This window comes from Panthera pardus, unplaced genomic scaffold (assembly GCF_024362965.1).
Source record: "Panthera pardus isolate Hobbes unplaced genomic scaffold, ASM2436296v1 HiC_scaffold_6, whole genome shotgun sequence".
In the NCBI taxonomy this organism is placed as follows: domain Eukaryota; kingdom Metazoa; phylum Chordata; class Mammalia; order Carnivora; family Felidae; genus Panthera; species Panthera pardus.
Window position 1 is genome coordinate 3,045,400 of NW_026526991.1, and position 25,256 is coordinate 3,070,655.

Below are 25,256 nucleotides of genomic sequence, written 5' to 3' on the forward strand. Positions count from 1 at the left end.
TTGGCCCGCGGCTCTGGGAGGCGGCCAATGACTGCACTCGGGTAGAGCCGCGAGGCCAATATGGCTTCCTGCACCTGGTGACGGTTGAAGAAACGGTGTTAGGTCTCATGGAGAAGACCCGGGGCGTCGAGGTGAGAGGGAGAGGATTTCTCGCGACTGGGAAAGGGAACCCCGAGAGCCTCGCACGGGCGACCGTCCTTTAGGCCTTTTAGCGACGCCTGGAGGGTGGAGAGTGGAAGGATGGATAAACTGAGGTGGTTAGGCTGAGCAGGGCCAGAGGCGATTGGCGTGGCCTTTGGCTCCCACACTGCTGGGGCCCACGTCCGGCGAGTGGTTGAGGGCGGAACTGCCTCCCCGGCCTGGGTGAAAAGGGAACTGAGTTCAGGATCTCCAAGCTCCTGAATGTTCTTCGTCCTCCCTCTCTCGGGGTCGTATCTTTAGGGATTGGGAGGCCCGTCACCGCCTGTGGGGACGTGAAGGGCTTGAAAGTTTAATAAAAACTCCGCGCCTGCAGCGTTCACGTGCGTGATCTCCTAGTGTACTCACAACAATCCTGTGTTACTGTTTCGTTGTTAGGGTTAAAGTAGCCGAGGCTTATAGACAGGTGGTGACTCCCCAGGAAGACCACACAGCTGGCAAATGAAGGACATGGGCACTCAGTCCGTCTGTCCGGCTCCGAAACTTCCCGCGCTCTCCTCCAACCTGTAACCCACGCTCCCTTGAATCCTTTGGCTTCTGGTCACCTCCTATTTAAATGCGGCCTCTTTTCTAGTACGTTGGCGTGTGTAGTTGTAAACCCAGAACGGAATAGCCCAAAACTTCTATAAGGGTGAAGGAGAAGAAGAATAGCTCGCGCTTGTAGAGCTGTCACTACCAGCTGGAAACAGAACTAGGCTTTGCATATGTCAGTCTTCACACCAGCCCTCTAAAGAAGGCGTATTGTCGCCGTTGCCCTGATGAAGAAACCGAGAGCAGCGAGGTTCAGTATCTTGCACACAGTCACAGAGACGGGTAGAGACGGGATCCAAACCCAGGCAGATCTGGTTTTGGAAGGCCCGTGCTGTTAGCCAGTAATGATGGCCAACACGTATTGACCACTTGCTACTTGTAAGCCGTTTGGAGTGCTGTACTTGTCTTCCCCCTATTTCTCCCGCAAAGCTTCTGAGAGAGGTGGTGTTATCCTCATTTACAGGTGTGGGAACTGACGCACTGAGGGATTGACTTGCTGCAGATCATACAGGTAGTAGTCGGCAGTAGAGACAGTATTTGAGCCCTACGACCTCTTCTACATGCCAGTCAGGTTGATATGCAGGATCTCATTTGTGTTTCGCATCCTGTCCGCCAACTATGTTTCTTATTTCATAGATGAGAAAGTTGAGGCCCACAGAGGTTAAATGACTTGCCCAAGGACCCACAGCTAGTGAGGATCGGAGTCCAGAGCTATGGTCCATACCACTGTGCTAAGACTAGCGTGTCATCTGCTTCCCAATTCCTCCTTAAGGCAGTCTGCATCCCAGATTAACTTTTCTATGGCTGAAATGGTTTCTGAATTGAGATTATTTTGGTGTACATATGCTGAAGGGGGAAGAATGATTTTCCAATATACGTCTTCCCCAGGAAGTCTTTACGAGATAATTTGGAGTATTTTCACATCATTGTATTCTATTTGAATCATGTTAAAAGGTCATCATTTATGAATCCACAGGAGGAGCTTGGTAAATTCCTAATACGTACTTTCTGTCTCATTAAGCTATTCTGATGAGTTGCGGTTAAGAATTGTACATTGGGGCGCCTGGGTGGCGCAGTCGGTTAAGCGTCCGACTTCAGCCAGGTCACGATCTCGCGGTCCGTGAGTTCGAGCCCCGCGTCAGGCTCTGGGCTGATGGCTCGGAGCCTGGAGCCTGTTTCCGATTCTGTGTCTCCCTCTCTCTCTGCCCCTCCCCCGTTCATGCTCTGTCTCTCTCTGTCCCAAAAATAAATAAAAAATGTTGAAAAAAAAATTAAAAAAAAAAAAAAAAAAAAAAGAATTGTACAAACAAGAGTAAGGAGCCTGGTGTTTGCTAAAGGGGTACTTGATTCTGCCTCCCACTTGGCTCAGAGGTGTTGACTTGACTTGAATTGGAAAAGGGAGCTGAGAGCCCACCTGCAGCTTCCCTCTGCATACACTAAGTCAGACCTGATTTCTCCTGCCTGGTTTGTATCTTTCATTAGGAAGCTCCATCTTCAGAACCTATGGAGGAGGAAGAGGAAGAGGAGGACGATTTGGAGCTCTTTGGTGGCTATGACAGTTTCCGGAGCTATAACAGCAGTGCGGGCAGCGAGAGCAGCTCCTATCTGGAGGAGTCAAGTGAAGCAGAAAATGAGGATCGGGAAGCAGGGGAGCTGCCCACCTCTCCCCTGCATTTGCTCAGCCCTGGGACTCCCCGCTCCTTGGATGGCAGTGGTTCTGAGCCAGGTGCTTTGAGAGTGTCCCCTGAAGATGGGGAGGTTTCAGGAGGCTGTGGAGGAAGTGGGGGGGGGGGGGGGGACATAGGCCATGTGGGCAGAGCCATCCAGGTGTAAGGAGCCGTTTGCTCTGATGTCTGAGGGCCTGTGACAGAGACACAAGTACCCCAAGTAGCCCCAAAGGGTATTTCCTCTGCTGCAGTCTGATTTCAAATTGCAATTTCCTTTGTTCTTTCCTACAACTATATTTATTTGGAACATATTAGATGCCAGTCATTAATATGGTGCTTTTACATTTGGGTGAGTAGCTGGTTGATTTTGAAACCTGGATGTTGAGAAGAACACCTAAAATGTTCTGATTACTATCTGGGGAAGGTCAGGGAATAGCTTGTGGGTTGGATGTGAGGTGTGGGGGGAATACAGAATCCAGTGACCCCCGAGGGAGAGGATTACTGATGACAGTTCCCATGGATCATCTGGAAGCTAGTTACCTTCTGAGCTGTGATGCTCGGACAGATGCTGGACCCCTGTGTCAGGGCCTCCAGTGTGTGGACTGCCTGTGAAGACAGGCTAGATGTCTGTGAGGATAGTCCTGTCCCTTCGTGCCTGAACTCTAATACTCTGCCACTTGACTCTTCTTTTCTACCAGTCTTCTCCCACCCCCACCCCTGCCTTTTTTTAATTATTTTTTTTATTTTTTTTATTTCTCCCTTCTGTCTTCTTCCAGCCATTCTCTTAGAATCTTAGAACTTTGGAACTAGAAAGAACCATTAGAGACTGTGGAGTTCAGGTGTTCTCTAGCCTGGCTGTACATTAGGATCACCTAGGGAGGTTTTAACAGACTACAGATGCCTTCGTCCCACCACAGACCAGTTAATTAGAATCTCAGGCTGGGTATTTTTAAAGCTACTCAGGTGATTCTAATATGATGTCAGGCGTGAAACATTGATCTAGTTCAGTGTCTGTATAGATGAGAAGAAAAGATACCCACAGAAGTTAATGGCATTTTAGCTTCTCATTTTCTTCTTTACAAACTTTCCAATGCTCACCTGTTGCCCTGTGGATTTGCCTTAGCTCCACTGTTGACATATAACCGAGGGATGCCAGGCAGCTTACCTCAGGCAAAGCAGATTCAGTTGTATACAAACCTTGTCCTCCTGTTCCAGGCCTGTCAGTCTGAGTGGGGGCTTGCATTCACCTGGTCAATGTGCTGTTCGGGTTTTGAAGGGCCCATCATTTTGTTTGATCTGGGGTGACCGTATCAGGTGGGTCACGTGCTAAGTTCTCTTCCCAGCTGTCTGTGAGATGTGTGGTATCGTGGGTACAAGGGAAGCCTTCTTCTCCAAGACTAAGAGATTCTGCAGCGTCTCCTGTTCTAGGAGCTACTCCTCCAACTCCAAGAAAGCCAGTATCTTGGCCAGATTACAGGTAAGAGGCAGTTATTCGGAAGACCTTTCCTGGGGCCCTGGGAGCTGAGACAGGAACACCCACCTGGCTGATGGCAAAGGGGCCAAGAGAGCTTTGGAAGGAGTTTGCTTGTGGCTGTCTGAGGTTGTAAATTTCCTGCTATTTATTATGCTCTCAAAATTTAGCCTGCAGGGGAATCAATTTGTAAATTACACACTAATAGAGGTGCCCTTCAATCCCCACCTTCCCCTGCCCCCAGGAGTCTAATGCCTTTAGTAAGTTTTAAAGAAAAGAAGAGCCTTGGGGGAGTCTGGTGCCCTTTGGTCTTGGCCTCATACTTTTTTTTTTTTTTTTTTAAAGTTTGTTTATTTTGAGAAAGCTAGGACTTGAGCAGGGGAGGGGGAGAGAGAGGGAGAGAGAGAATCCCAAGCAGGCCCTGTGCTATCAGCGCAGAGCCTGACGCCGGGCTTAACCTCATGAATGGTGAGATCCTGACCTGAGCCAAAATCAAGAGTCAGATGCTTAACCAGCTGAGCTACGCAGGTGCCCCCGCCCCATACCTTTATAAACGCTCTGAAAGGAAATTAGGAGACAGGCATATGTTTACCAGCCACGGTGGGTTTAGGAAGTTGATGCCTGGTCTCTGACTCCATGTCATAGGCAGCCACCTAGAAAGTCTTACTAATCTTTAGTTGTGTTGTCTCACCCACACATTAGTTGAGAAGTGTGCTGAGGTTCAGAGAGGAAGAGGGACTTACCTAAGGTGGTTCTGTTGGGGGAGCAGCAGAACTGGGACTGGAATGTGCTCTCAGGCGCCTAACGTTGTGTTGTGTCCTGGTAACTATGGCCACCGTCCATGACACCGGTTCTCACACCTTGCCTGCACGTTGGGATCACCTGGAGAGTGTTTAAAATATTAATGTTTGGTGCAACTTTTTTTTTTTTTACGTTTTTTTAAATTTTATTTTATTTTATTTATTTTTTTTTTTTTTATTTTATTTTTTTTTTTTTTTACATTTTTTATTTATTTTTGGGACAGAGAGAGACAGAGCATGAACGGGGGAGGGGCAGAGAGAGAGGGAGACACAGAATCGGAAACAGGCTCCAGGCTCCGAGCCATCAGCCCAGAGCCTGACGCGGGGCTCGAACTCACGGACCGCGAGATCGTGACCTGGCTGAAGTCGGACGCTTAACCGACTGCGCCACCCAGGCGCCCCTTAAATTTTATTTTTGAGACAGAGAGAGACAGAGCATGAATGGGGGGAGGGTCAGAGAGAGAGGGAGACACAGAATCGGAAGCAGGCTCCAGGCTCCGAGCTGTCAGCACAGAGCCCGATGTGGGGCTCGAACTCGTGAACCACAAGATCATGACCTGAGCCGAAGTCAGACACTTAACCGACTGAGCCACCCAGGCGCCCCTGTTTGGTGCAACTTTTGATCCCGGGGTCATGAGTTCAAGCCCCACATTGGGTGTAGAGATTACTAAAAAAAAATAAATAAACAAGCTTTAAAAGAAGTAGTAACAAAATATTGATGCTTGGTCTTACTCCCAAAGATTCTCATTTAATTGGGATGGAGTGTGGCCTGGACACATGGGCTTTATTATTATTATTATTATTATTATTATTATTATTATTGTTTTAAGTAATCTGCACCCAACATGGGGCTCTAATTCCTAACCCTGAGATAAGAGTCTCATGCGCTGCCTCTACCACCCTAGCCAGCCAGGTGCCCCCTGGACATAGGGGCTTTAAAGAGCCCCACCCAGGTAATTGTCACGTGCAGCAAAGCTTGAGACCCACTGCTCTGACATTTACTGAAAGTCACAGTAGACCATGTCTCCTGCTTTGTGCTTCTGTATACTTTATCTCTCATTTTTGTGCATAATCGTTGTTTCCCTCACTGTGTAGATTTTAGTTTAGGGCATAGAAAAATCTCTCTCCTCAGTGACCTAATAAATAATATTGTTAATAGCTACAATTCAGGGATACTTGCTAACTGAATCCAGCCAACCAATGCTCTCTTAAAAATGAATTTTTAAAGTTTCCTATTTTATTTTTTTAAGATTTTTTTCCCCAGAGAAATCCCTACACCAAACATGGGGCTTGAACTCACAACTCCAAGATCAAGAGTTGCATGCTGTTGGGGCGCCTGGGTGGCTCAGTCGGTTGAGCGTCCGACTTCAGCTCAGGTCACGATCTCGCGGTCCGTGAGTTCGAGCCCCGCGTCGGGCTCTGGGCTGATGGCTCGGAGCCTGGAGCCTGCTTCCGATTCTGTGTCTCCCTCTCTCTCTGCCCCTCCCCTGTTCATGCTCTGTCTCTCTCTGTCTCAAAAATAAAATTAATGTTAAAAAAAAAAAAAAGAAAAAAGAGTTGCATGCTGTACTGAGCCAGCCAGATGCCCCTTAAATTCCTATTTTATTTTATTTTATTTTATTTTTTATTATTTTTTTAAAAATTCCTATTTTATTATTTTTTAACGTTTATTTATTTTTGAGAGACAGAGACAGAGTGCGAGTGGGGTAGGGGCAGAGAAAAGGAGACAGAATCTGAGGCAGGCTCCACACTGCCAGCACAGAGTAGAAGTCAGACGTTTAATGGACTGAGCCACCCAGGTGCCCCTATTAATCTTTTTTTTAATGTTTATTTATTTTGAGCAAGCAGGGGGAGGGGCAGAGGGAGAGGGAGAGAGAATCCCAAGCAGGCTCCTAGCATGGGGCTCAGTCTCACAAACCGTGAGATCATGACCTGAGCTGAAATCAAGTGTCAGACACTTAACCGACTGAGCCACAAAGGTGCCCCTTAAATTCCTATTTTAAAGGCTCAAAAGGGGCGCTTAGGTGGCTCAGTCGGTTAAGTGTCCGACTTAAGTTCAGGTCATGATCTCGCGGTTCGTGAGTTCAAGCCCTGCGTCGGGCCCTGTGCTGACAGCTCAGAGCCTGGAGCCTGATTTGGATTCTGTGTCTCCCTCTGTCTCTGCCCCACCCCTGCTTGCACTCTGTCTCTGTCTCTCAAAAATGAATAAACGTTAAAAAAAATTTTTTTAAAGGCTCAAAAATTTTTAGTAACTTACTCAAAGAAGTTACAAACTGAAGAGCCAGGACTTTTCCCCGGGTCTGTGTAAACTCACATTTTTATTTCACTGATCTTTTAAAATAAATTCTCTGGGCCTTTCTGATCAGTGCTTAAGTTACAAGTTGTAGACTAGATTAGTGGCCTTTCACTCTTGGGGAGGCCCCGTGGAGCATCTGATGAAAGCCACAGACCTGCTCTAGAACATTCCCATATGTGTACAAAATGTTGCCTCCTAGACCTCTGTGAAGCCCACTGTCTGCCATAAATCTGTGGGAGCACCTGATGAAGGAGATGGCTGAGAGTTGAAGCCACTGGGAAAAGTCCCTGGAGGAAGCAAAGGCTTAAAAGAAAAGATACAAGTGTCCCTCCCTGCCCTGTAGCTCCAAGTGACCTATCCCTCCGCATTTGAACAATAGCTAAGCACTTACTGAATGCCAGGCATCAGACAGTAACTCACATCCTTGCAGCCCCCCTTTGAGCCAAGCATTGTTATTGTTATGCACTTGATTTACAAATGAAGGAACTGAAGAGGTTGAGGGACTGAATCCCAGGATTTAAACCCAGACCTTCCAGATCCAGCGCTCCATTCTCAGCCATTAGGCTACCCACGTGCTCTCCTCCCTCCAGGGAAAACCACCTACCAAGAAAGCCAAAGTCCTCCACAAGGCGGCCTGGTCTGCCAAAATTGGAGCCTTCCTCCACTCCCAAGGGACGGGACAGCTGGCAGATGGGACGCCGACTGGGCAAGATGGTAAGACAGCAGAACACTGGTGCTCAGAAGCTGCCAAGGGGTTGGGAATGGGGTGCCAGGCCTGGGCTGGCCCTGCCTAGGAGCCGGGAATGGGAAAAAAGGGCAGCTACAGAGTGTCCTGCCCCAGGCTCACTGTGGACTGCCATCTTCCCTATTTGGTAGGGATTGTGCAAATTACCCCAGAAAATCCCTTTAGTCACTTCTGAAGTACTAGGACCCCTACTCTTGATAGTTCAGAAAGCCAGAATTTGCTGCTTTTCTTTTGTATTGCTCTTAGCCCTGTGGCTTCTGTGTCCCATGGGCAGTGGAGACCCCTGTCTGGTTTGGAGAGGGGTGGCGGGATAAGGAAAGTAACCTGAGTGTGCGCAGCAGTTTCTAAGCGTGCAGGCAATAAGCAACTCTGCTCTCTAGGTGGTCTGTTTTTGGCTGTAGCTGAGCTCTAGACGCACAAGGGTTGGAGGGGCCTAGGTGTGTGCCCCTCCCATCCATTCCAATGGGCTGTGACCAATGAGAGGTTGAGGGAGGTCTAAAGAATTTAAGCCCAAAGGCCTTTGAATTTCCTTGTCTTTTCCGGGGAAGAAAGATCAGACATTTCCCCCTGAATGCTTCCTCTACTCCTGAGAGTCTGTCACCCTTTGGATAAGGTCCAGGCCTGTTCTGATGGCCACCAGTGGGGCAGGTATGGGGCTGCCTGGGTGGGGAAGGACCTGCTTCTATGGCTCCTGGGCGTCAGGTTCCAACTCTTCTCTTTCTGCTCTGCAGCGCTGGTCTTGGGTTTCGACTGGGGGAAGTTCCTGAAGGATCACAGTTACAAAGCTGCTCCTGTCAGCTGTTTTAAGCATGTGAGTGTCCTGGAGATGGGGGGCAGGGGAGCAAGCCGGGAACTCGGGTGCTCGCCACCTGTCTCACCCGCCAGCCTCATAAGCGTTCCAAGCTGGGCACTGGCACCAGAGAGCGAACAGTGATGAGGTCTGGGTGGGCGCAGTCCAACTTTGCCACTTGCTCCGGTTTCCCTCTCTGTCCACCTTTTTTTCAGAGTCCTCCCACACACCCTCACTGAGGCCTTCTAGCACTGCGCTTCCTCTCTGAGGTCCTCACTCTGCTTGTTTACGCACTGGAACTTCGTGCTGGAAATCCTTTCCTTCTTTTTTCCCCTGTGTTCGTGTTTTCCCATTGAAAGCTTGGTGCTTCTGGACTGCCCTGAGCCCCCGGGTTCCTGGGAGGCAGATGTGGATGCCTCTTGGAGCCCATTTCAGCACAGAGAAGCCCCAGAAGAGTGAGGCCAGGAGGAGGGGTGGGGTGCTAGGCCTGGAGTGGAAGCGCAGGCAGCACGTGCAGCCTGTGGTAGCCTGCGGGCCAGGGAGCCGCCTAGAGCCACGCTCTCCTTTGGCCTTTCAAACCAGTTTGCTAACACCCAGGAAGTCAAGGAGGAGGCCTCTTGACTCGTGGAGTCCTCTGACCAGAGTCACATCCTAGCAGCTCCTGGACTCCGGGTGGAGTGCCGTGGACATGGGACAGTGGGAAAGTGTCACTCTAGTCTCACTCTAGTCCAAGGCTCACACCTTCCTTAGTAGGAAGCTCTTTTGCCCTGAGTTTTCACTGCAGGGGAATTCTGTCACAATTGCACTCAACACACCGGATTTGATAAGCTCTGCCAGGCCGGCCCCTTTGCGCCTGGGTAGCATAACGGTTTCTAGATTCTGTGACAGACCCATTCTCTGGCCAGAGAGGTAGAATGGGATACCCCGAATAGCTTAAGCCAGGGCTGAGAATGAAAACACGGTGAATTTCTCCAAAGGAGAATCAAGATGCTCTTGGTTCAAAGTGAGGTTTAGATATCAGGGAAAAGCCAGCAAAAATGGTCCGCTGCTGATGGAGAGCATCTGAAGAGGAGAAGACGAGTTGGAGAGGTAGAAAAAGAATGTGCCAGAAATAGTGTGTGAGTAGACCACTGTGAGAGCCGGCGTGGTGATTGCTGAGACACTACTGGCCAGGCTTGAGTGAGGATTGAAAGAGGTGGTATTTGTGCCAAGGACAGTGCCTCGCTGGCACTGCGATGTGGCGAGCGCTAGGAGGTGTCATCACTGGCACACAAACTGTCACAGGTGTGCTATACCCAGGATGATACGGTGAGGAGGCGGTCCTGTAAAGATCAGTACTTGGGGATGACTCTGGATGTGTGACCACTGCACCGGCCCTCCCCTCCCATCGCCCCCACCCCCACCCCATGCCCTGAATCAGCTCTTTGAGGACAGTGGACTCGTTTTGCTCATCTCTTCATCCCTAGTCCCATGCCTGGCTTGGAGTGACAGTGATGTGAGAAGTTGAGAGGCAGAGAAGGCCACAATGACTCATGAGGCCAGCCACTCTTCCCTGTTTGCTCAGGCAGCTCACTGTCCCCACCCCACCCCCAAATGCTCTTGTGCCCACACAGGTCCCACTGTATGACCAGTGGGAGGACGTGATGAAGGGGATGAAGGTGGAGGTGCTCAATAGCGACGCTGTGCTCCCCAGCCGGGTGTACTGGATTGCCTCTGTCATTCAGGCCGCAGGTGGGTATTCCTCTGGCCAAGGCAGGGTCTGAGTTTGAAGACTGACATCCCCATACGGTGGGGGGGCAGTGTTGCAAGCAGAGGTTGGCTGCATCAAACACAAAGCCCACCCACTGGAGTTTCTGCCTCCCTTCTTGGCTTCCAGGAGGCCACAAAGCATGGCAAGTTTAGAAACTCCCCCTTTTAAGTTTTTTCCCAGGAACAATCAGGCTATAAAAAATTAACTCTCATGCGGTGCCATACTGCTTTCCCAGGACATGACATGGGTTTGTTTTGGCTGTGACCGTTGTGGACAACAGGGACCCCACTTGCCTGGAAGGAGTTCTTGGAATAGGAGTCAGTTTAGGCTGGAAAAGAGGGAAGGCCTGAGAATATACCTTTCCCCATCCCACCCTTCCTCACTGGTGCCCTTTCCTTCTTTCAGGGTACCGGGTGCTGCTCCGGTATGAGGGCTTTGAGAATGACGCCAGCCATGACTTCTGGTGCAACCTGGGAACAGTGGATGTCCACCCCATTGGCTGGTGTGCCATCAACAGCAAGATCCTGGTGCCCCCGCGGAGTGAGTTGATGAGAACATTCCCTGTTCTGGTTCCTGCAGAACCCATGGTAGAAGGGGGCACTTTTGTCTTAGGTTAGACCAGAGCAGAACTCACTTGCCAGCCTGCTTCGTGTCCTCCCCAGTTCCAGAGGCCCCGGGGCAGACAGGTGGTACAGCGGGTTTTAAACATGTGATTGCTGGCCTGAAGAGGCAGAAATCAGTTGCTCTGGCACCCCCTGTTGGCGGGAGTGTTGCCAGGCTTTGTAACGAGGATTCTGCTGTGTCTCCACAGCCATCCATGCCAAGTTCACCGACTGGAAGGGGTACCTCATGAAACGGTTGGTGGGCTCCAGGACGCTTCCTGTGGATTTCCATATCAAGGTCTGGCAGTGAGCCCTTGGGGTCTCCTAACTGATCTCCTTCCTGCCCCTCTCCCATTTTCTCTGTCCATGCTACTCACTGGAGTATTTTCCCAAAGACTCCCTTGCTTGACAGTTTTTAGCAGCTTCATGTTTCTTTTGTTGTTGTTGTTTTAATTTTTTCAATGTTTATTTACTTTTGGGAGAGAGAAAGACAGAGACAGAGTGTGAGCTGGGGAGGGGCAAAGAGAGACACACAGAATCTGAAGCAGGCTCCACGCTCTGAGCTGTCAGCATAGAATCCGACGCAGGGCTTGAACCCATGAACCATGAGATCGTGACCTGAGCCAAAGTCGGACACTTTGACTGAGCCACCCAAGCGCCCCACCAGCTTCCTGTTTCTCAAGGAAGGATGTTGGTTGCTCTCTCCCTTCCCAGTTTAGTGTCAGCCTCCTCACCAATCCCGATTGTGATCCAGCCACGTCAGTCATGTTGCTTTATCTCCTGTTTGCTCCTCCAGATCCTTACCTTTGCTCATAGCATTTTCAAAGAGCATTCGTTGCATAGATTTTAAGTACATGGATACAAGGAACTGTGGGAATACAGACCCTGTATTTAGGACTCTCCAGTCTGGCAGAGGAAAAAAGTCAAGCACAGGAATAATTATGTGTGTGTGTGTGTGTGTGTGTGTGTGTGTGTGTATTTCTATTTCTATATATACATTTTTTACATTTTTTAAGTTTAAGTCATCTCTACACCCAACGTGAGGCTTGAACTCACAACCCTGAGATCAGAAGTCACATGCTCTGTTGACTGACCCAGCCAGGCACCTCTAAGCACAGAAATAATTATAAATAGCCTTGAGTATGAACCGGAGGTGTGCCTCCAAATCATCGCTGTGGCTTTTGATTTTAATTTTTAAAAATTTAGTTCTTTAACTTAAAAAATCACACACATGGTAAAAATTCAAAGGGAGTACAGGATTCATGGTGGAGACTTAGTCTCTCCCACCTCTGTATGCCAGACCTCCTGTTGTGGGGCTCGCTCGCATAGGGGCTTAGGCTACCTCTGAGGCTCCTGGTCGGTGCTCACAGGTGCATTTCCCACCTTGCCATGGTAAGCTTCACAGCAGTGAGCAGGGGGACGCAGAGCAGGTGCTGCCGTGACACATGGCTGAACTGGCCTTGTATCAAGGAAGTCTTCATGGAGAAAAGGCATTTGAATTCTACCCTGATGGGTAGGGTGTGGGTGGTATGGAAGCTAACAGCTGAAAATAGGGAAGGAATAGAAGTTGGGCCCATCTCATCCAAGGTACCGGATGCCTGGTGAAGAGGTTGCCACCGCCTGGCTGGTGGAGAGTGGGCCTTTGGTAAGGAATGGTTCCAGCAGCTCAAGGAAGCATTCGCTGGCTTTTTTCCTAAAGTAGAAATGAATTTTCCTTTATTTGATCTTGTTGGGTACCATCCATTTGCTCTTTATTTCTCTGTATTTTGCTAATTTATCTTTTCATATCCCCTTTCCAAAACCATAAGCTTTGTCTCCTCTGCTTCTCAGAATGCCTTGCATGGGTGATGGATTCGACATTTGAAATTCACTCAGCTGGCCTTTGTCTGAAGGCAAGGCAGATGATCGTGGGTGGTGCGGGCCACTAGTGTCATCAAGGTGGCCTGTTCTCTGCTCAAACTAAAATGAGCTTGATTTCTCGGTGGCAGAGCATGGTTCCATGTGAACTGGTCAGCAAGCACATAGTGACTAGGTGTCACATACCCAATCCTGCAGTGGATACGGAAGCAGCTGCCTCTGAGGTTTGGCAGCAAGGAGGATAAAGGGGGTGGGTTTGTAAACGAATCCCTGATCCACATCCAGTCCCGTTCCGTGGATGCCCACAATATGATAAGGGCCGGAGTACAATGTTTTGAATGAAATGCTGAGTACAGTGTCTTGAATGAAAGACCCACCAGCCAAGGCCAAGGGTGTGTACATGTGTTTGTCAGGCGAGAAAAAAAACATTAACTGAGCACTAACTCTGTGCCCAGTTGTGTGCGTGGAGCCGAGGAGGTAGAAATGAATCCTACCAAACCCGGCTTCTGCCCCTACTGGGCTCAAGTTCTGGGTGTCACTAACCAAAAGGGGCACCGAGGTGGTATTGGGCTGTGGGCTGCGCTGGGTGGGTGCAAAAGAAAGGAATGACGGGAAGGGCTAGGAGGGGGAGGTGGCCCAGAGGACCCCAACCCAGGCCTCACCTGAGTCTCCTAAATGAGCCAGTCAGGCAGTCCATCTGGGAGTGTTCCAGGCCTTGAGCGGAGGGGTTAAGGGTCTGTGGTGTAGGACTCTGTCCGCTTTTCCTGGTGGCTGCTTTGTGATCACTGAGGCGCTCCCCCTCCTGGTGGGCTTTGAAATCGCACTGCTCAGCCCGCTCCAGGGCTAGGCTGGGTGGGGCTGGAAAAGCCCTATGGAGCTCACTGGTCCCATTTCCCTGCCCCAGGCAGGCCAGCATCAAAGTCACAGTGAACCAAGAGAATCTCCTACCCCTTATCTGTGGCCTGCCATCAGGGCACTAAGGACAGCTTGTGGGTATTTTGGTCCCCATCCCTTGCTGGGTCAGAGCAGCAGCCCAGGGAGTTCAGAGCTATAATTTGACATTTGGAGACACAGGGCTCTGGACACGAGGGTGGTATGTGCCATCTGCCCAGAGGTGGCAGGAAGTGGGAAAGAGCACAACTCTGGACCCTAGGACAGTTGCAAGGCTCAGCTATGGCACCAATGGCTCTGGGTAAGTGCGGCTAAGTCACCTGAGCTCTCTGGGGTACCCGTTGCCTTAGTCTGAAACGGATCTCGTAATTGCCATCATATTGACTGACTGGCCTCTTGGTGCGTATGTTGTAAGCTGTGTGCTGCTCCTTTGTATCATTCTGGGGAATTAGGGCTCCAATTGGCGTTCCCGTCCCACAAGGGTGAACTTGGTGGGAAGGGAAGGCTCATCTGCTCACTTCCTGGACTTAGCGTTGAGTATGGTTTTCACACACCTTCCCTGATCTCTGGTTACTTTTAAGAGACAGAACGGGAAGGTGGGGCGGTGGGGAGGGTCTCCAAGACCACAGCAGGCCTGTGTTCCGATGTTGCAGATGGTGGAGAGCATGAAGTACCCTTTCCGGCAAGGCATGCGGCTGGAGGTGGTGGACAAGGCCCAGGTGTCACGGACCCGCATGGCCGTCGTGGACACAGTAATTGGGGGTCGCCTTCGGCTCCTCTATGAGGATGGCGACAGCGATGACGACTTCTGGTGCCACATGTGGAGCCCCCTGATCCACCCAGTGGGTTGGTCACGGCGCGTTGGCCATGGCATCAAGCTTTCAGGTTAGCAGAGCCCCAGGCCAGCGCGACACGGGTTCTGCTGCCCCAGGGCCTAGGTAGGAGCATCTCCATACCCCACAACAGTCCTCTGTGGTAGAGGTGAGCATTTCCATCATGTAGTTGGTGATAACAAGGTCCAGAGAGGTTGGGTGATTTGACCAAGGTCACTCAGCTTGTAAGTGGTATGACTGATCTGAACCCAGAGGCTGCAGACCCCATCCTCTCCCATGTGATGTGGGAAGCATCTGGATCTGAAGGGTTCAGTAGTCCCTACAGAGAGCTCCTGATGTTTCCTGTCTTCCGGTCTGGGGGGATAGGCAGGTAGGGGGTGCTGAGATACAGGTTAGAGCATATGCAGGGCAAGCTCCACATTTCTGGGGATAGTATGGAGGTGGCCCTGTTGGCAGCCTTCAACTCCCTTCTCTCCCTTGCTCCCAAAAGAGAGGCGCAGTGACATGGCCCACCATCCCACCTTCCGGAAAATCTACTGTGATGCTGTTCCTTATCTGTTCAAGAAGGTGAGGCACGGCCCTTGGAGACTTTTCGTCTTGTCCGTAGGTCCATTCCAGACCTTGGGACCCTGGGATGTTCCTTTCCTTCCCCCGTCTCCTTCCCAAGCCTATGGCAGGTGAGGCCTGCTCCCCCACCCTCCACCTGGGCCACCCAGAGATTCCCCAGCTGCCCCGTTCCTTTCAGGTTCGAGCTGTCTACACGGAAGGTGGTTGGTTTGAGGAGGGGATGAAACTGGAAGCCATTGACCCCCTGAATCTGGGCAACATCTGCGTGGCAACCATCTGCAAGGTGAGCCTGGGCCCGACCCTACAGCCTCTAGTGCGGTTTTCTGAAGCCTCTGAGGTGGCTCCAAGCTCTGCACACCTTCCCCACTCTGGCTGCTCCTGGAGTACCGGACTTTTATGAGGAGAGGGCTCATCTGCTCCTTGCTCAACATCTGCTTTCGTGTCGGGTCCGAGGCACAATGGACAGGTGCTTATCGAACACCTGGCCTGAGCTTGGTCCTGTGTCAGGTGTAGGCCCTGCGCCGTCAGCCTCCTTGGAGGCTTTTCCGCTGCCTCGTGTCCTCTCCTCTGAGGGCTGGAGCCACAGCCATGCTGACTTTGCTGCATACTATATGTTATTGCTGCAACCTGAGGAGCAAATGGCCCCTGGGGGACATGCTGATTTGTCCATCCAGCCAGACTTCTCCAGGCTGGGCCCGGGTGCTCATCACTGAAAACACTGGCAAAAAGATGTAGTCCCTGCAGGAACAGCATTTGCTGTCCAGTGAGGAAGGTAAATAAGGTCACATGTACGGTTTACAGGGGCGCTGAGTGCTCCAAAGCAGAGGCTCGGGGAAGGCCGAGATCTAGCTCTCCGCACACTGGTAATCTGCCGGCTCTCTAGCCACCTGCCCCTTGGATGGGGGTATAGCTCATGATACCATGGTGTCTGCCTTCTCCCCACCCGCTAGGTTCTCCTGGACGGCTACCTCATGATCTGTGTGGACGGGGGGCCTTCCACAGATGGCTCAGACTGGTTCTGTTACCATGCCTCCTCCCACGCTATCTTCCCAGCTACCTTCTGCCAAAAGAATGACATTGAGCTCACACCACCTAAAGGTAAGACCGGCCTTACAGTCAGAAAGGGTAGAGTGTGGCCACAGGCCCAGATTCCTGGCCAAGCCAGACCCTGGGGCTTGGAGTCTCAGAGTGGATTGGAAAGGTGTCTGAGCCACCCAAGGCCAACACTACCAGCCCTTACACTGGGCTGACCGGGCTCTATGACTAGCGTGTGGCTTGGTGAGCAGAGCTCCAGCTGTTCCTTTGGGCAGTGAACAACCTGTACAACAGGACCATGGTCCTCGAGCAGGTACCAGCCCGGGGAGGAGAGAAGGCTGCTGGGGAGACTCCAGGCTGGGTCCTGATCCAGTTGCAGGTGCCCCTTCGGCATGTGCTCCTTTCTTGGATTCCCTCCTGCCTCCCCTCCTTTCCCTCCACGTTTATACTTTCTGCTTCTCCAGGCTACGAATCACACACTTTCAGCTGGGACACCTACTTGGAGAAGACCAAGTCAAAAGCAGCTCCGTCGAGACTCTTTAACATGGTAAGGAAATTGACGAAGCACGGGGCCTGGGTGGCCCTGCCTGCTCTCAGGGGTGTTAATTCCAACCCCCTTCTCTTCCCTCGAGTCAGTACTGCGGAGACCAGCCACTCCTGGGGAGAAGTCCCGAACTCTGCCATGGGCATTCTACCTAACAGTCGAGCCGGTCCCTTTCCCGGAGGGACTGGTGCTTGGGAGCAGAGGGCAGCGGGATCGCTGTCAAGGGACCCTTCCCCCAGGCGCTCCCAGCCCATCGCCTCTCCCCAGTTGTGCCCCACCGGGGCAGGGAGCTGGCCGTGGTCACTGCTGCTTCCTCCCGTCCCTAGGACTGCCCCAACCACGGCTTCAAAGTGGGCATGAAGCTGGAGGCCGTGGACCTGATGGAGCCCCGGCTCATCTGCGTGGCCACGGTGAAGCGGGTGGTGCATAGGCTCCTCAGCATCCACTTTGACGGCTGGGACAGCGAGTACGACCAGTGGGTGGACTGCGAGTCTCCGGACATCTACCCCGTCGGCTGGTGTGAGCTCACCGGCTACCAGCTCCAGCCACCCGTGGCCGCAGGTCTGGGCGCTCGCGGCCCAAGAAGCTCTTGACGTTGCTTTCCTTTTTCCTTCCTGCCGACCACTCCCGCTGCCCCAGGCCTACCTCATTCTTTGGCATGAGATCGAGAGGTCTCCTGGACCACTTCTAACTAGAGTGGCCCTCGTGTCCCCACCTCCCGCTCCTGACTTCTCTGTCTCCCTCTCCCTCTGGCCTGCAGAGCGCCTTCCTTGATCTTGCCCACTCTGTCATATGCTCGTGCCCTTGTGCACACAGGTAAACCTCCCAGGTCCCTCGGAGCAGCCCTGGTGACGAGGGTGGGAAGAAGGGACAGCTGCTCTCCAGTCCCTCCCCCATTCTCATTGCCCAACTTTGGCTTTCCTTCTCGGGGTGTCCCGTGTGTAGGGGAGGCAAGTGAGGGGTGGGCAGGGGGTCTTGGGACGTGCCTATACCTTGTTCTCTTAGAACTCTCTTCTTACCTCTTACTCTCATCTTTTAACAGAGCCGACCACACCTCTGAAGGCCAAAGAGGCCACGAAGAAGAAAAAGAAACAGTTTGGGAAGAAAAGTAAGTGATGCACTAAAGCAGTGCTGGTGTGGGGCCTGGGACCAGCTGGGCCTGTGTCCCTGGACGTAGAGCAGGAGTCACCACTTAGGTAGCACCCTTCTCGATCCCTCCATCTCCTCTTCCTTGCCCTTTGGCCCCAACATACCTGTCAGCCTATGTCTTAAGGGACCCGAGGACACACAGGGAGTCTTCAGTCTCTGGCACTGGTCAGGATGGCGAGGAAAAAAGGCAAGAGATTGTAATTATAAGCGAGAAAGGGGGGAGGGATCCCCATCTCTGCTGCCCTGTGGTCAGAGTCCCTGCAACCCCGTCGGCTGTTTGAGAGTATGAGGTATGGAGGGGGTGGCGGTTTCTCCCCAAGCCTGTCATTCTTCCCTTGTGACACTCAGGGATGAGAGGGCAGCCACTGAACTTTGGTGTCATCTCCTTAGGCGAGGCCCCACTCTTAACAGATCCTGAGCCCTGTGTGGGCTCAGCTTGAGGGGACAGCAGGTGGGGCGGGGTAGGGAGGAGAGAAGGTAAAGCCATCCTTCAGAGCCGCTGGCGTGTGGCCGTGAGGTCGTCTCCACGATGTGGCACTATACACAGAAGAGGTTGTCCAGAAATGAGGAAACAGACGGGGTCCCTGGGTGGGATTAAGGTCGTATGAGGGTTTGGGTTTGATCACATGGGAAGACCCTGTACCGTTCACAGTAGTGGGGCTGCGAAAGTCACTTCACAGGTGAAAGAAGGAAAGACCGGAAGAGGGAAGGAAGCTCCGCAAGCAGGACGGGGTGGTGGTAACCCCCTACTGGAGAGAGCCTCTCTGAGCCTTGGGCACACAGCTCTGAGGGGCAGCGTCAGCGTTCAGGCCCTTGGTTCCCCCAGATTGGCTCTTCTGGTGTCACCGCCCCTGCTCGCCGCTGGCTGAGACCCGGCCTTCAAGCCGCACGTGGATACCGCCTCGTGCTGGGTTTAATTCTGTTTTTATTCAAAGGGAAAAGAATACCACCGAGCAAGACCCGGCCCCTCAGACAGGGGTCCAAGAAGCCCCTGCTGGAGGACGACCTGCAGGCCGCCGAGAAGATCTCATCGGAGCCTGTTCCTGAAGAGAGTAAGAGCCTCCCGGGCGGGACCAAGGCAGGGCCGGCCCGCGCCAGTGCTCAGAGGCGGCCCTTCTCCTTCCCCACCTGGGCACAGAAGAGGAGAGTCAAGTGTGAAGGGACTTCTCTGGGCACCCAGCAGTCCTTGTTGGACCACTGGGCCTGGAGAGCTTCCCAAACACCCACCCCTGACTCTGAACGGAGCCGCACGCCTCCAGCCGGGCCCTCTCCGTCTCTGCAGCCCGCCCCGCGGGGGCAAGGCGCCATTCCCGCCTCCCCGCCACTTCCTGAGGGCCCCCCTTCATAGGGAGCCAGAGCCTGAGCCCCCTGCCCTTCCGGGGTTTCACGCACACTCACTCTGTTCTCCCCGCCCTCCCCACCTCCCTTCCTCTTTAGTCATTGCTGTGCGTGTGAAGGAAGAGCATCTAGACATGGCCACAGCTGACAAAGCCCCGAGTCCAGAGCTGCCTGTTCCCATCGAGAACATCAAACAGGAGACAGACGACTGAGCCTTCCCCACAGCCAGCCCGGGGCTTCTCTGTTGCTACTGCCCCTCACCCCACCTTAGTTGGGAGAACGAGCCTTTTTTGCCTAAGTTCTGCCGGGTGCTGTGAAGGCCAGGCCCCCGAGGACCTCTGTCCTCCTCCCTGGCGAGGCCTGACTGACTGGCACTGCCTGAGGCCTCCGCGTTGGTCTCTGAGTGTCTCCTCCAGCTAGAGTTCCCAAAGCTCTTTCTACAGCAACCTCCCTCCACACCCACCACACCCCTCGGCCGCCGGGGTGGGGGGCTGCCCCCCATCACACTGCAAGACAAGTCCGTGAAGGGTGTGTGTGTCTGAGCGAGTCCCGTAATAAAGGCCTGGAGCAGCTCTGAGGGGGAGGCCGTTGCGGGCTGGTGGTGGGGGGCGTGGGTGTCTGAAAGCAGCCACGTGGAGCAGCCTCTCGCCTCTGGGGTTGGCACCCTGCTTCTCACACCCTAGGGAGATCAGGGAGCCGTGCAGGCACCCAGCCCTGGCATCTAAGAAGCAGTGACCGGGATACAGGTTTCGGTGACTTGTGGGATGACCTTGACCCTGTTTTTGCTGTTGACATGAGTACTGACCCCCATTTCTTAAACAGAACGGTGTAGAAGTGGAGTCTGCTCCCCAGGGGGCTAGCGGGGACCTGGGGAGGCGAGGACCACACAGGCCCCTGTGCCACTTGGGGAGCTGGAGGAGGGGGCTGCAGAGGCAGCAGGGCCGGAAGGGAGACGGCCGCCAGAGCTGTGCTTCACCTGCTCGGAGCCCAGCTCGGCTGGGACCTGCCCTTTCCACCCCACTTCTCTCCTCCTGGTTGACAGGGAGAGAGTCGCTGGGCCTCGGTGAGGGGCAGTGGTCAGCTCTGCTGGCTGAGGGGGCCCTAAGGGAGCCCCTGGAGGAAGGCAGATGAGGGTAACGGGACACGCTTCCTGGCTCCCTGTCCTTTCCTGTCCATGCCCCTCTATGATACTACATTTTAGAAGTTCACCTAGTGTCTGCCCAAATTTCAGTTGCTTTCATTTTTCCCCGTTAACCTCCTTGGAAACTGTCCCCTCCCTCTGTCTCTCCAATAACTCTTCGCAAATGTTTAGGTGGGGCAGCTGACCTTTATTTCCTGTCTTTGGGTGGAGAGGCGCTGCCAGGTGGGTTACTGTGGGCGTCCAGCTGCCTCTGAGCTGGTCAGGCTGCCACCGCCTGTGCTTGCTGGGTAGGGTGCTGGCTGTGCATTTGCTCAGGACCTGGGCTGTCTGGGCTTCCCCAGAGATGGGGTGACCCGCCTAAGCGAAGCTGATTTCCAGTCATTTCTTCCAGAGAGAATTTGATCCTGACTCCTTTGCTAAAGGCACTAGGAAACCCCGCCTGCTGTAGAAACCAGGCCCAGAAAGTGGCCTGTCCCTGCAACCTGCATTCCCCAGAACGTGACTAGATTTGGAACCTGTGAAGATCAAGGACAGAGGGGCCATGCCCTCCCCTGCTATTACTCACACTCCAGACCTGGGCGGTGATGGGTCAGTGGCCTTAGACCCCTCCACCCCACCTCCAGGAGGAAAACAGCCTGGGTATGCACTTTGGCTCTGCTGTGCACCCACGGAGGGCTTGCAGGGTCATGTTCCCAGCTGAAGCTAGCTCATCGCCCCCAAAGCCCCTGCAGTTTGGAGGGCCAGCTCCGGGGCTTCTGGGGAAACTGGACCATATAGGATCGTAACCTTTAGCTCCTTCCTGGATGAAGAAGTGATGCCTGCACGTGCCCCAATAAGGACGGCAGGGGCGGAGGACAAGTCTGGCTGCCATTCCAGCCCTCAACTGGCCTCCCCGGACTTCCTGAAGTCGTTTGTCCGATTTCCGTTTCTTAGAGCAGAGTGTATTGTGATCGGGCACCTCCCAGGATCTATTACGAAGGCTGGCTTCACACAGGAGGACATTGAATAAATGCTGCCTGTCATCTTTTGAGTGCCCCATCTCCATAGCAACCACATGCTGGATGATCCTTCTTTACATTTCTGCCATTCCTCTCCTGCAAAACCCTGAGTTCCCCAGTGGCTGGGCCTGTGCCTCGTCTGCCCCAGTGGCCTGGTCCTAAGTTACCCCAGTGAGTGTGAGCGCGTGACACGAAAATGTGCGTAACTTGTGTTGCTGGGGCCTAAAGATCTACCTCATCCATCCTGGGTGGAGGTGTCTGTTGGCTTCGGAGATGCTTACACTCCAGGCACGGGACCAGCTTTGCACCTCAGTTGCCCTTGGAGGGAACTGGTCTGGAGTCCTGGGGGCAGGGGGGCTGCTGGCTGGGAGATCCTCCTAAAGCACCCCTTCCCCGCCCCGTGCCACTGCTGCCTGATCTGCAGTGGCTCCCTGGTGTGGACTGGACCGGGTGCAAACGCACACACCCCCGTCACCCAGTCTAGACACTTGGCTCTACTCCAGGGATGGGGGCAGCAAGGGAACGGTCATTCGTAACAGCCTCAGGTGCTAAGTCAGACACGTTTACACAGCTTAGTTCGTCTTCACAGGAGCCCTGAGGTGCGTGTCAACTCCATTTTACGGATGAGGAGAAGGCTTATCATACTAACTTCGTTTCTTAAATTCACAACAGTAAAATGACAGCAGTGGGATTAAATCCAGGGTGGTCTGCTGTGTTACAACTGGTATTCATTCATTCAGTCATTCATTTATTCTCCTTTCTGAAGCATCTTCCACATGCCAGACATCACGCTAGAGTTTGGGGCCTCAAAAGAGACCAAGGCGGGCGTGGTCCAGCCATGGCCATCAGCAAGGTGAACACGCCCAGCCCAGAAGAGGGCCCAGGGCCCTGTGTGACCCTTGAGGTCAGGGCCCTTCTCTTCCCACTCCACCCCCCCCCCTCTTTTTTTAAGTAGTCTCCACACCCAACATAGAAACAAGATAACGAATCCCACACTCTACCACCTGAGCTGGCCAAGCACCCTTGGGCCCCTTATCTTTGAATTCCTTTGTATTCCTGGGAGGAAACCGCCAAAATAAAAATGAAAGACCTATGTAACGCCAGGGCTAGCGTTCAGGGGATTATCTCCATGTCCGAGGGGTTGGAGGAAGGGGACAGCCTCAGACATACCGATTCCTGCTGCAGCCCGGATGCGGGGACAGGGAGTCAGGATTGCGGGGTCTTTCCTTTTAACAAGCCCTGGCCTGCAGCTGGGCCCGTCAGCTTCAGCTCCTGAGCCAAGCTCGGCCTCCACACGCCCTCCCCCGGGGCCGCTGTCGGGAGGGAACGCTGATGCTGTTCGTTAGCCTTAGCCGGAAGTCCCTGCCACACGGGTGTCAGCCGAGATTAATGCCACTGTCATTGACACCAATTCCAGATCTGATCTCAAAGGCACAATTGCTCACCTTCAGCTTGGGGCTGTAGCAGTTCCTTCCTCCCAGCCTACCTCACAAGGAACACTGAATGGTGTAACCCCCCCAAAGAAGATGTACCTCAGAGTGAGACCTTAGAAATAGGGTCTTCACGGAGGTAATCGAGTTAAAACAAGGTCATTAGGTTGAGTCCTTATCCAGTATGACTCCTGCCCTTAAGAAAAGGGGGAATTTGGACTCGGATCTGGCAGGAAGACATGAAGGGACGGGGGGAGGTTCCATAGGAACTCGGACAGAGACTGCATGGTGCCACCACAAGCCGAGAGACATCTGGGGCTACCAGAGGCTGGAAGGGGCACAGAAGGCTCTCCCCTGCAGCCTTCAGAGGGAGCACAGCCCCACCGGTGACACCCTCATCTCAGACTTCGAACCTCCAGAACAGTGAGGCAAAAATGTCTTGTCCTGAGCCGCCCAGTGTGTGGTACTTTTTTACAGCAGCCCCTGGGAACTGATACACCTTCTAATGGACCCCAGGCCCCCCAAGTCTTCACCACGCAGGTCCAGAGGCAGGCTGACCCTTCGTCTCCCCAGGGCCCACTTTTCTGTTCTCATTTTCCCTCTTAGGACCGGCCTCTCCCCTAGAGCCCCCACTGCCCCCCCACCACACAGCAGCGGTTCCCACGGGCAAGGGCACCCGGATCCTGCTCCCCCTTCTCTGACGTGCTGCGTAACTTGGCTACAACCGGGGGCTCGAGGATGTGAGCATAAATGTCAGGCGGGTGATGGGACGACACGGAGCGGGGTCCAGCCCGTGGCCGGCGAGCAGTGGGAGGCCACGACGGCCCCTGCGCTCCTGCTCTCTCTGTCCCAGGTGTGAGCTGGGCCCTTGAGGTCGGGAAACTGTGGGATCAACGATGATCCGGCAAATACGGTGACGGTGGCATTACTTTTAGGGACACGTTGGGTCCAGGTGTTCTGTGGCTTATCGGAAAGGCCCGTGTCCCACAGGATGAAATTGTGCAGTTATTTCCTCACAAACCCATCTGGGCCCAGCCAGAGGTGGGGGAGCTGAGGAGCGGGGACAGATACGACCGAATGGAAACAGCAGAGTCATTGCCCAGGTCTGGAACCACATGAATCGGGACCAAGAGAAGTCAGACCTCTGCTACCCCGGGGGCTTTGGAACCTGACCCACCCACCGAGGCCTCCCACCAACCTGCCAACCTTGTCTGCTCTCCACCGTCTCCCCTTCCCGGGGCTGCTCCCGGCACTGGGCCTGGCGGCCGGCGTCCGCTTGGCCTTCCTGGCAGCCCAGCCTGGGCAGGTTTCAAAAACAGTCGTCGCAGCCTTCACCCTCTGGCCGTGGGCACTGGGAGGGCTGGCACACGTGGCCCCCACACGCAGGTTCAGCCCAGTGAGCCACCTGAGGAGAGGAGAGGAGATCCTCAGGAACCGGCAGCGAGGGCACACTCTGGAGGGAACCCTGGCCCAGCCCGTCACCGATTAGGGGACCCAGAGCGAGTCACTTCAAACCTCAAATCCCTTCTCTGTAAAAAGGGGATAGGAATAGTAATAAATAGTTACAGAGGGCTTAGGGCACTCCAGACAATGTTCAAATCAACCTATATATGCTAGCTGGCAAGGTAATCCTTTTTTTTTTTTTTTTTAACTTTTTAATGTTTATTTTTGAAAGAGAGAGAGGGAAAGAGGGCGAGCACAAGCAGGGAAGGGGCAGAGAGGGAGACACAGAATCGGAAACAGACTCCAAGCTCCGAGCTGTCAGCACAGAGCCCGATGTGGGGCTCAAACTCAGGAACGGTGAGATCATGACCTGAGCCGAAGTTGGACGCTTCACCGACTGAGCCACCCAGGGACCCCGACAGGGTAAGTCTTACAAAGAACGCCTATGAGGTGGACACAGTTCCTGTCATCCCCTTCACAGATGAGGGAATGGCACAGAGAAGTCACCAGGCCCAAAGTCAATCGCAGAGAAGGACTTGAGATCTTTTTGCTCTCCTATGAAATCAGTGACATGCCCACAAGTATTTGTTAGGCTCCACCCCCCCCAGGCTGGGTGGATCTCATTCCCGCTTTGTTGATGAGGGAATCCGGGCCCGGACAAGTCTAGCCCAAGCCTCACGCACTTCTGGCTCCCCCGGGAAGGGCAGGGGGCTCTGGCGGCACCCTCCCCCCGGAAGCCGCAGGCTGGCGCAGACACGGCGCCCTGCGAAGAGGGCGGGGGCCGGACTGAGAGCAGCGGGTGGGTGTCCAGCTGGGCAGCTCACCTGTGCAGCGGGAGCAGCTGGCAGTCGCAGTGGAAGGGGTTGCCGCTGAGGTCAATGAGCTCCAGCTGGCTGAGATGGGGCAGGGCGGGCACGGCCCGCAGCTGGTTCCTCTGAAGGTACAGGCTCTGGAGCCGGGGGTCCCAGGCCCGAGAAGGCCCTGGGAGAAATCTGCAAGGAGACGCCAGGCCTTGGCGTGAGCTCCTACCGGGCCCGTCTCACCCCTAGGCCCGGGAGGTAGCCCCGTGCTCTCCCGGCAGAGGGGAGGCGGAGAGCCCAAGGCGGCCGGGGCAGTAAGGGCCGTGCTGGGATGGAGACCCAGGCCGGTCTGATCCCAAAGCACTTGCCCTTTGCACGCC

The 25,256-nt window shown here is 53.6% G+C and overlaps 2 protein-coding genes across 3 annotated transcripts in view; one reads left to right on the forward strand and one right to left on the reverse strand.

Annotated features, from left to right (window-relative positions):
• Nucleotides 1-21,235, forward strand: L3MBTL2 (L3MBTL histone methyl-lysine binding protein 2). 2 transcript variants are annotated; one of them, XM_053894914.1, is made up of 17 exons: nucleotides 1-131; nucleotides 2,212-2,455; nucleotides 3,740-3,873; nucleotides 7,554-7,677; nucleotides 8,440-8,519; nucleotides 10,112-10,229; nucleotides 10,654-10,788; nucleotides 11,060-11,148; nucleotides 14,252-14,483; nucleotides 14,922-14,998; nucleotides 15,177-15,281; nucleotides 15,949-16,096; nucleotides 16,498-16,580; nucleotides 16,904-17,138; nucleotides 17,620-17,685; nucleotides 18,662-18,778; nucleotides 19,164-21,235. In XM_053894914.1, exons 1-17 carry the CDS (start codon nucleotides 108-110, stop codon nucleotides 19,274-19,276), a joined length of 2,124 nt encoding a protein of 707 aa, XP_053750889.1. In that variant the 5' UTR covers nucleotides 1-107; the 3' UTR covers nucleotides 19,277-21,235. The 2 variants fall into 2 exon arrangements, with proteins under 2 accessions (XP_053750889.1, XP_053750890.1); XM_053894915.1 differs by having other exon boundaries at nucleotides 20,597-21,235.
• Nucleotides 18,635-25,256, reverse strand: part of CHADL (chondroadherin like) — an 11,871-nt gene continuing 5,249 nt past the window's right edge. The window contains 4 exon segments of the mRNA XM_019446996.2: nucleotides 18,635-18,854; nucleotides 23,840-24,038; nucleotides 24,901-25,037; nucleotides 25,039-25,068. Coding sequence (XP_019302541.1) covers nucleotides 18,828-18,854; nucleotides 23,840-24,038; nucleotides 24,901-25,037; nucleotides 25,039-25,068 — 393 coding nt within the window. The 3' untranslated portion in view covers nucleotides 18,635-18,827.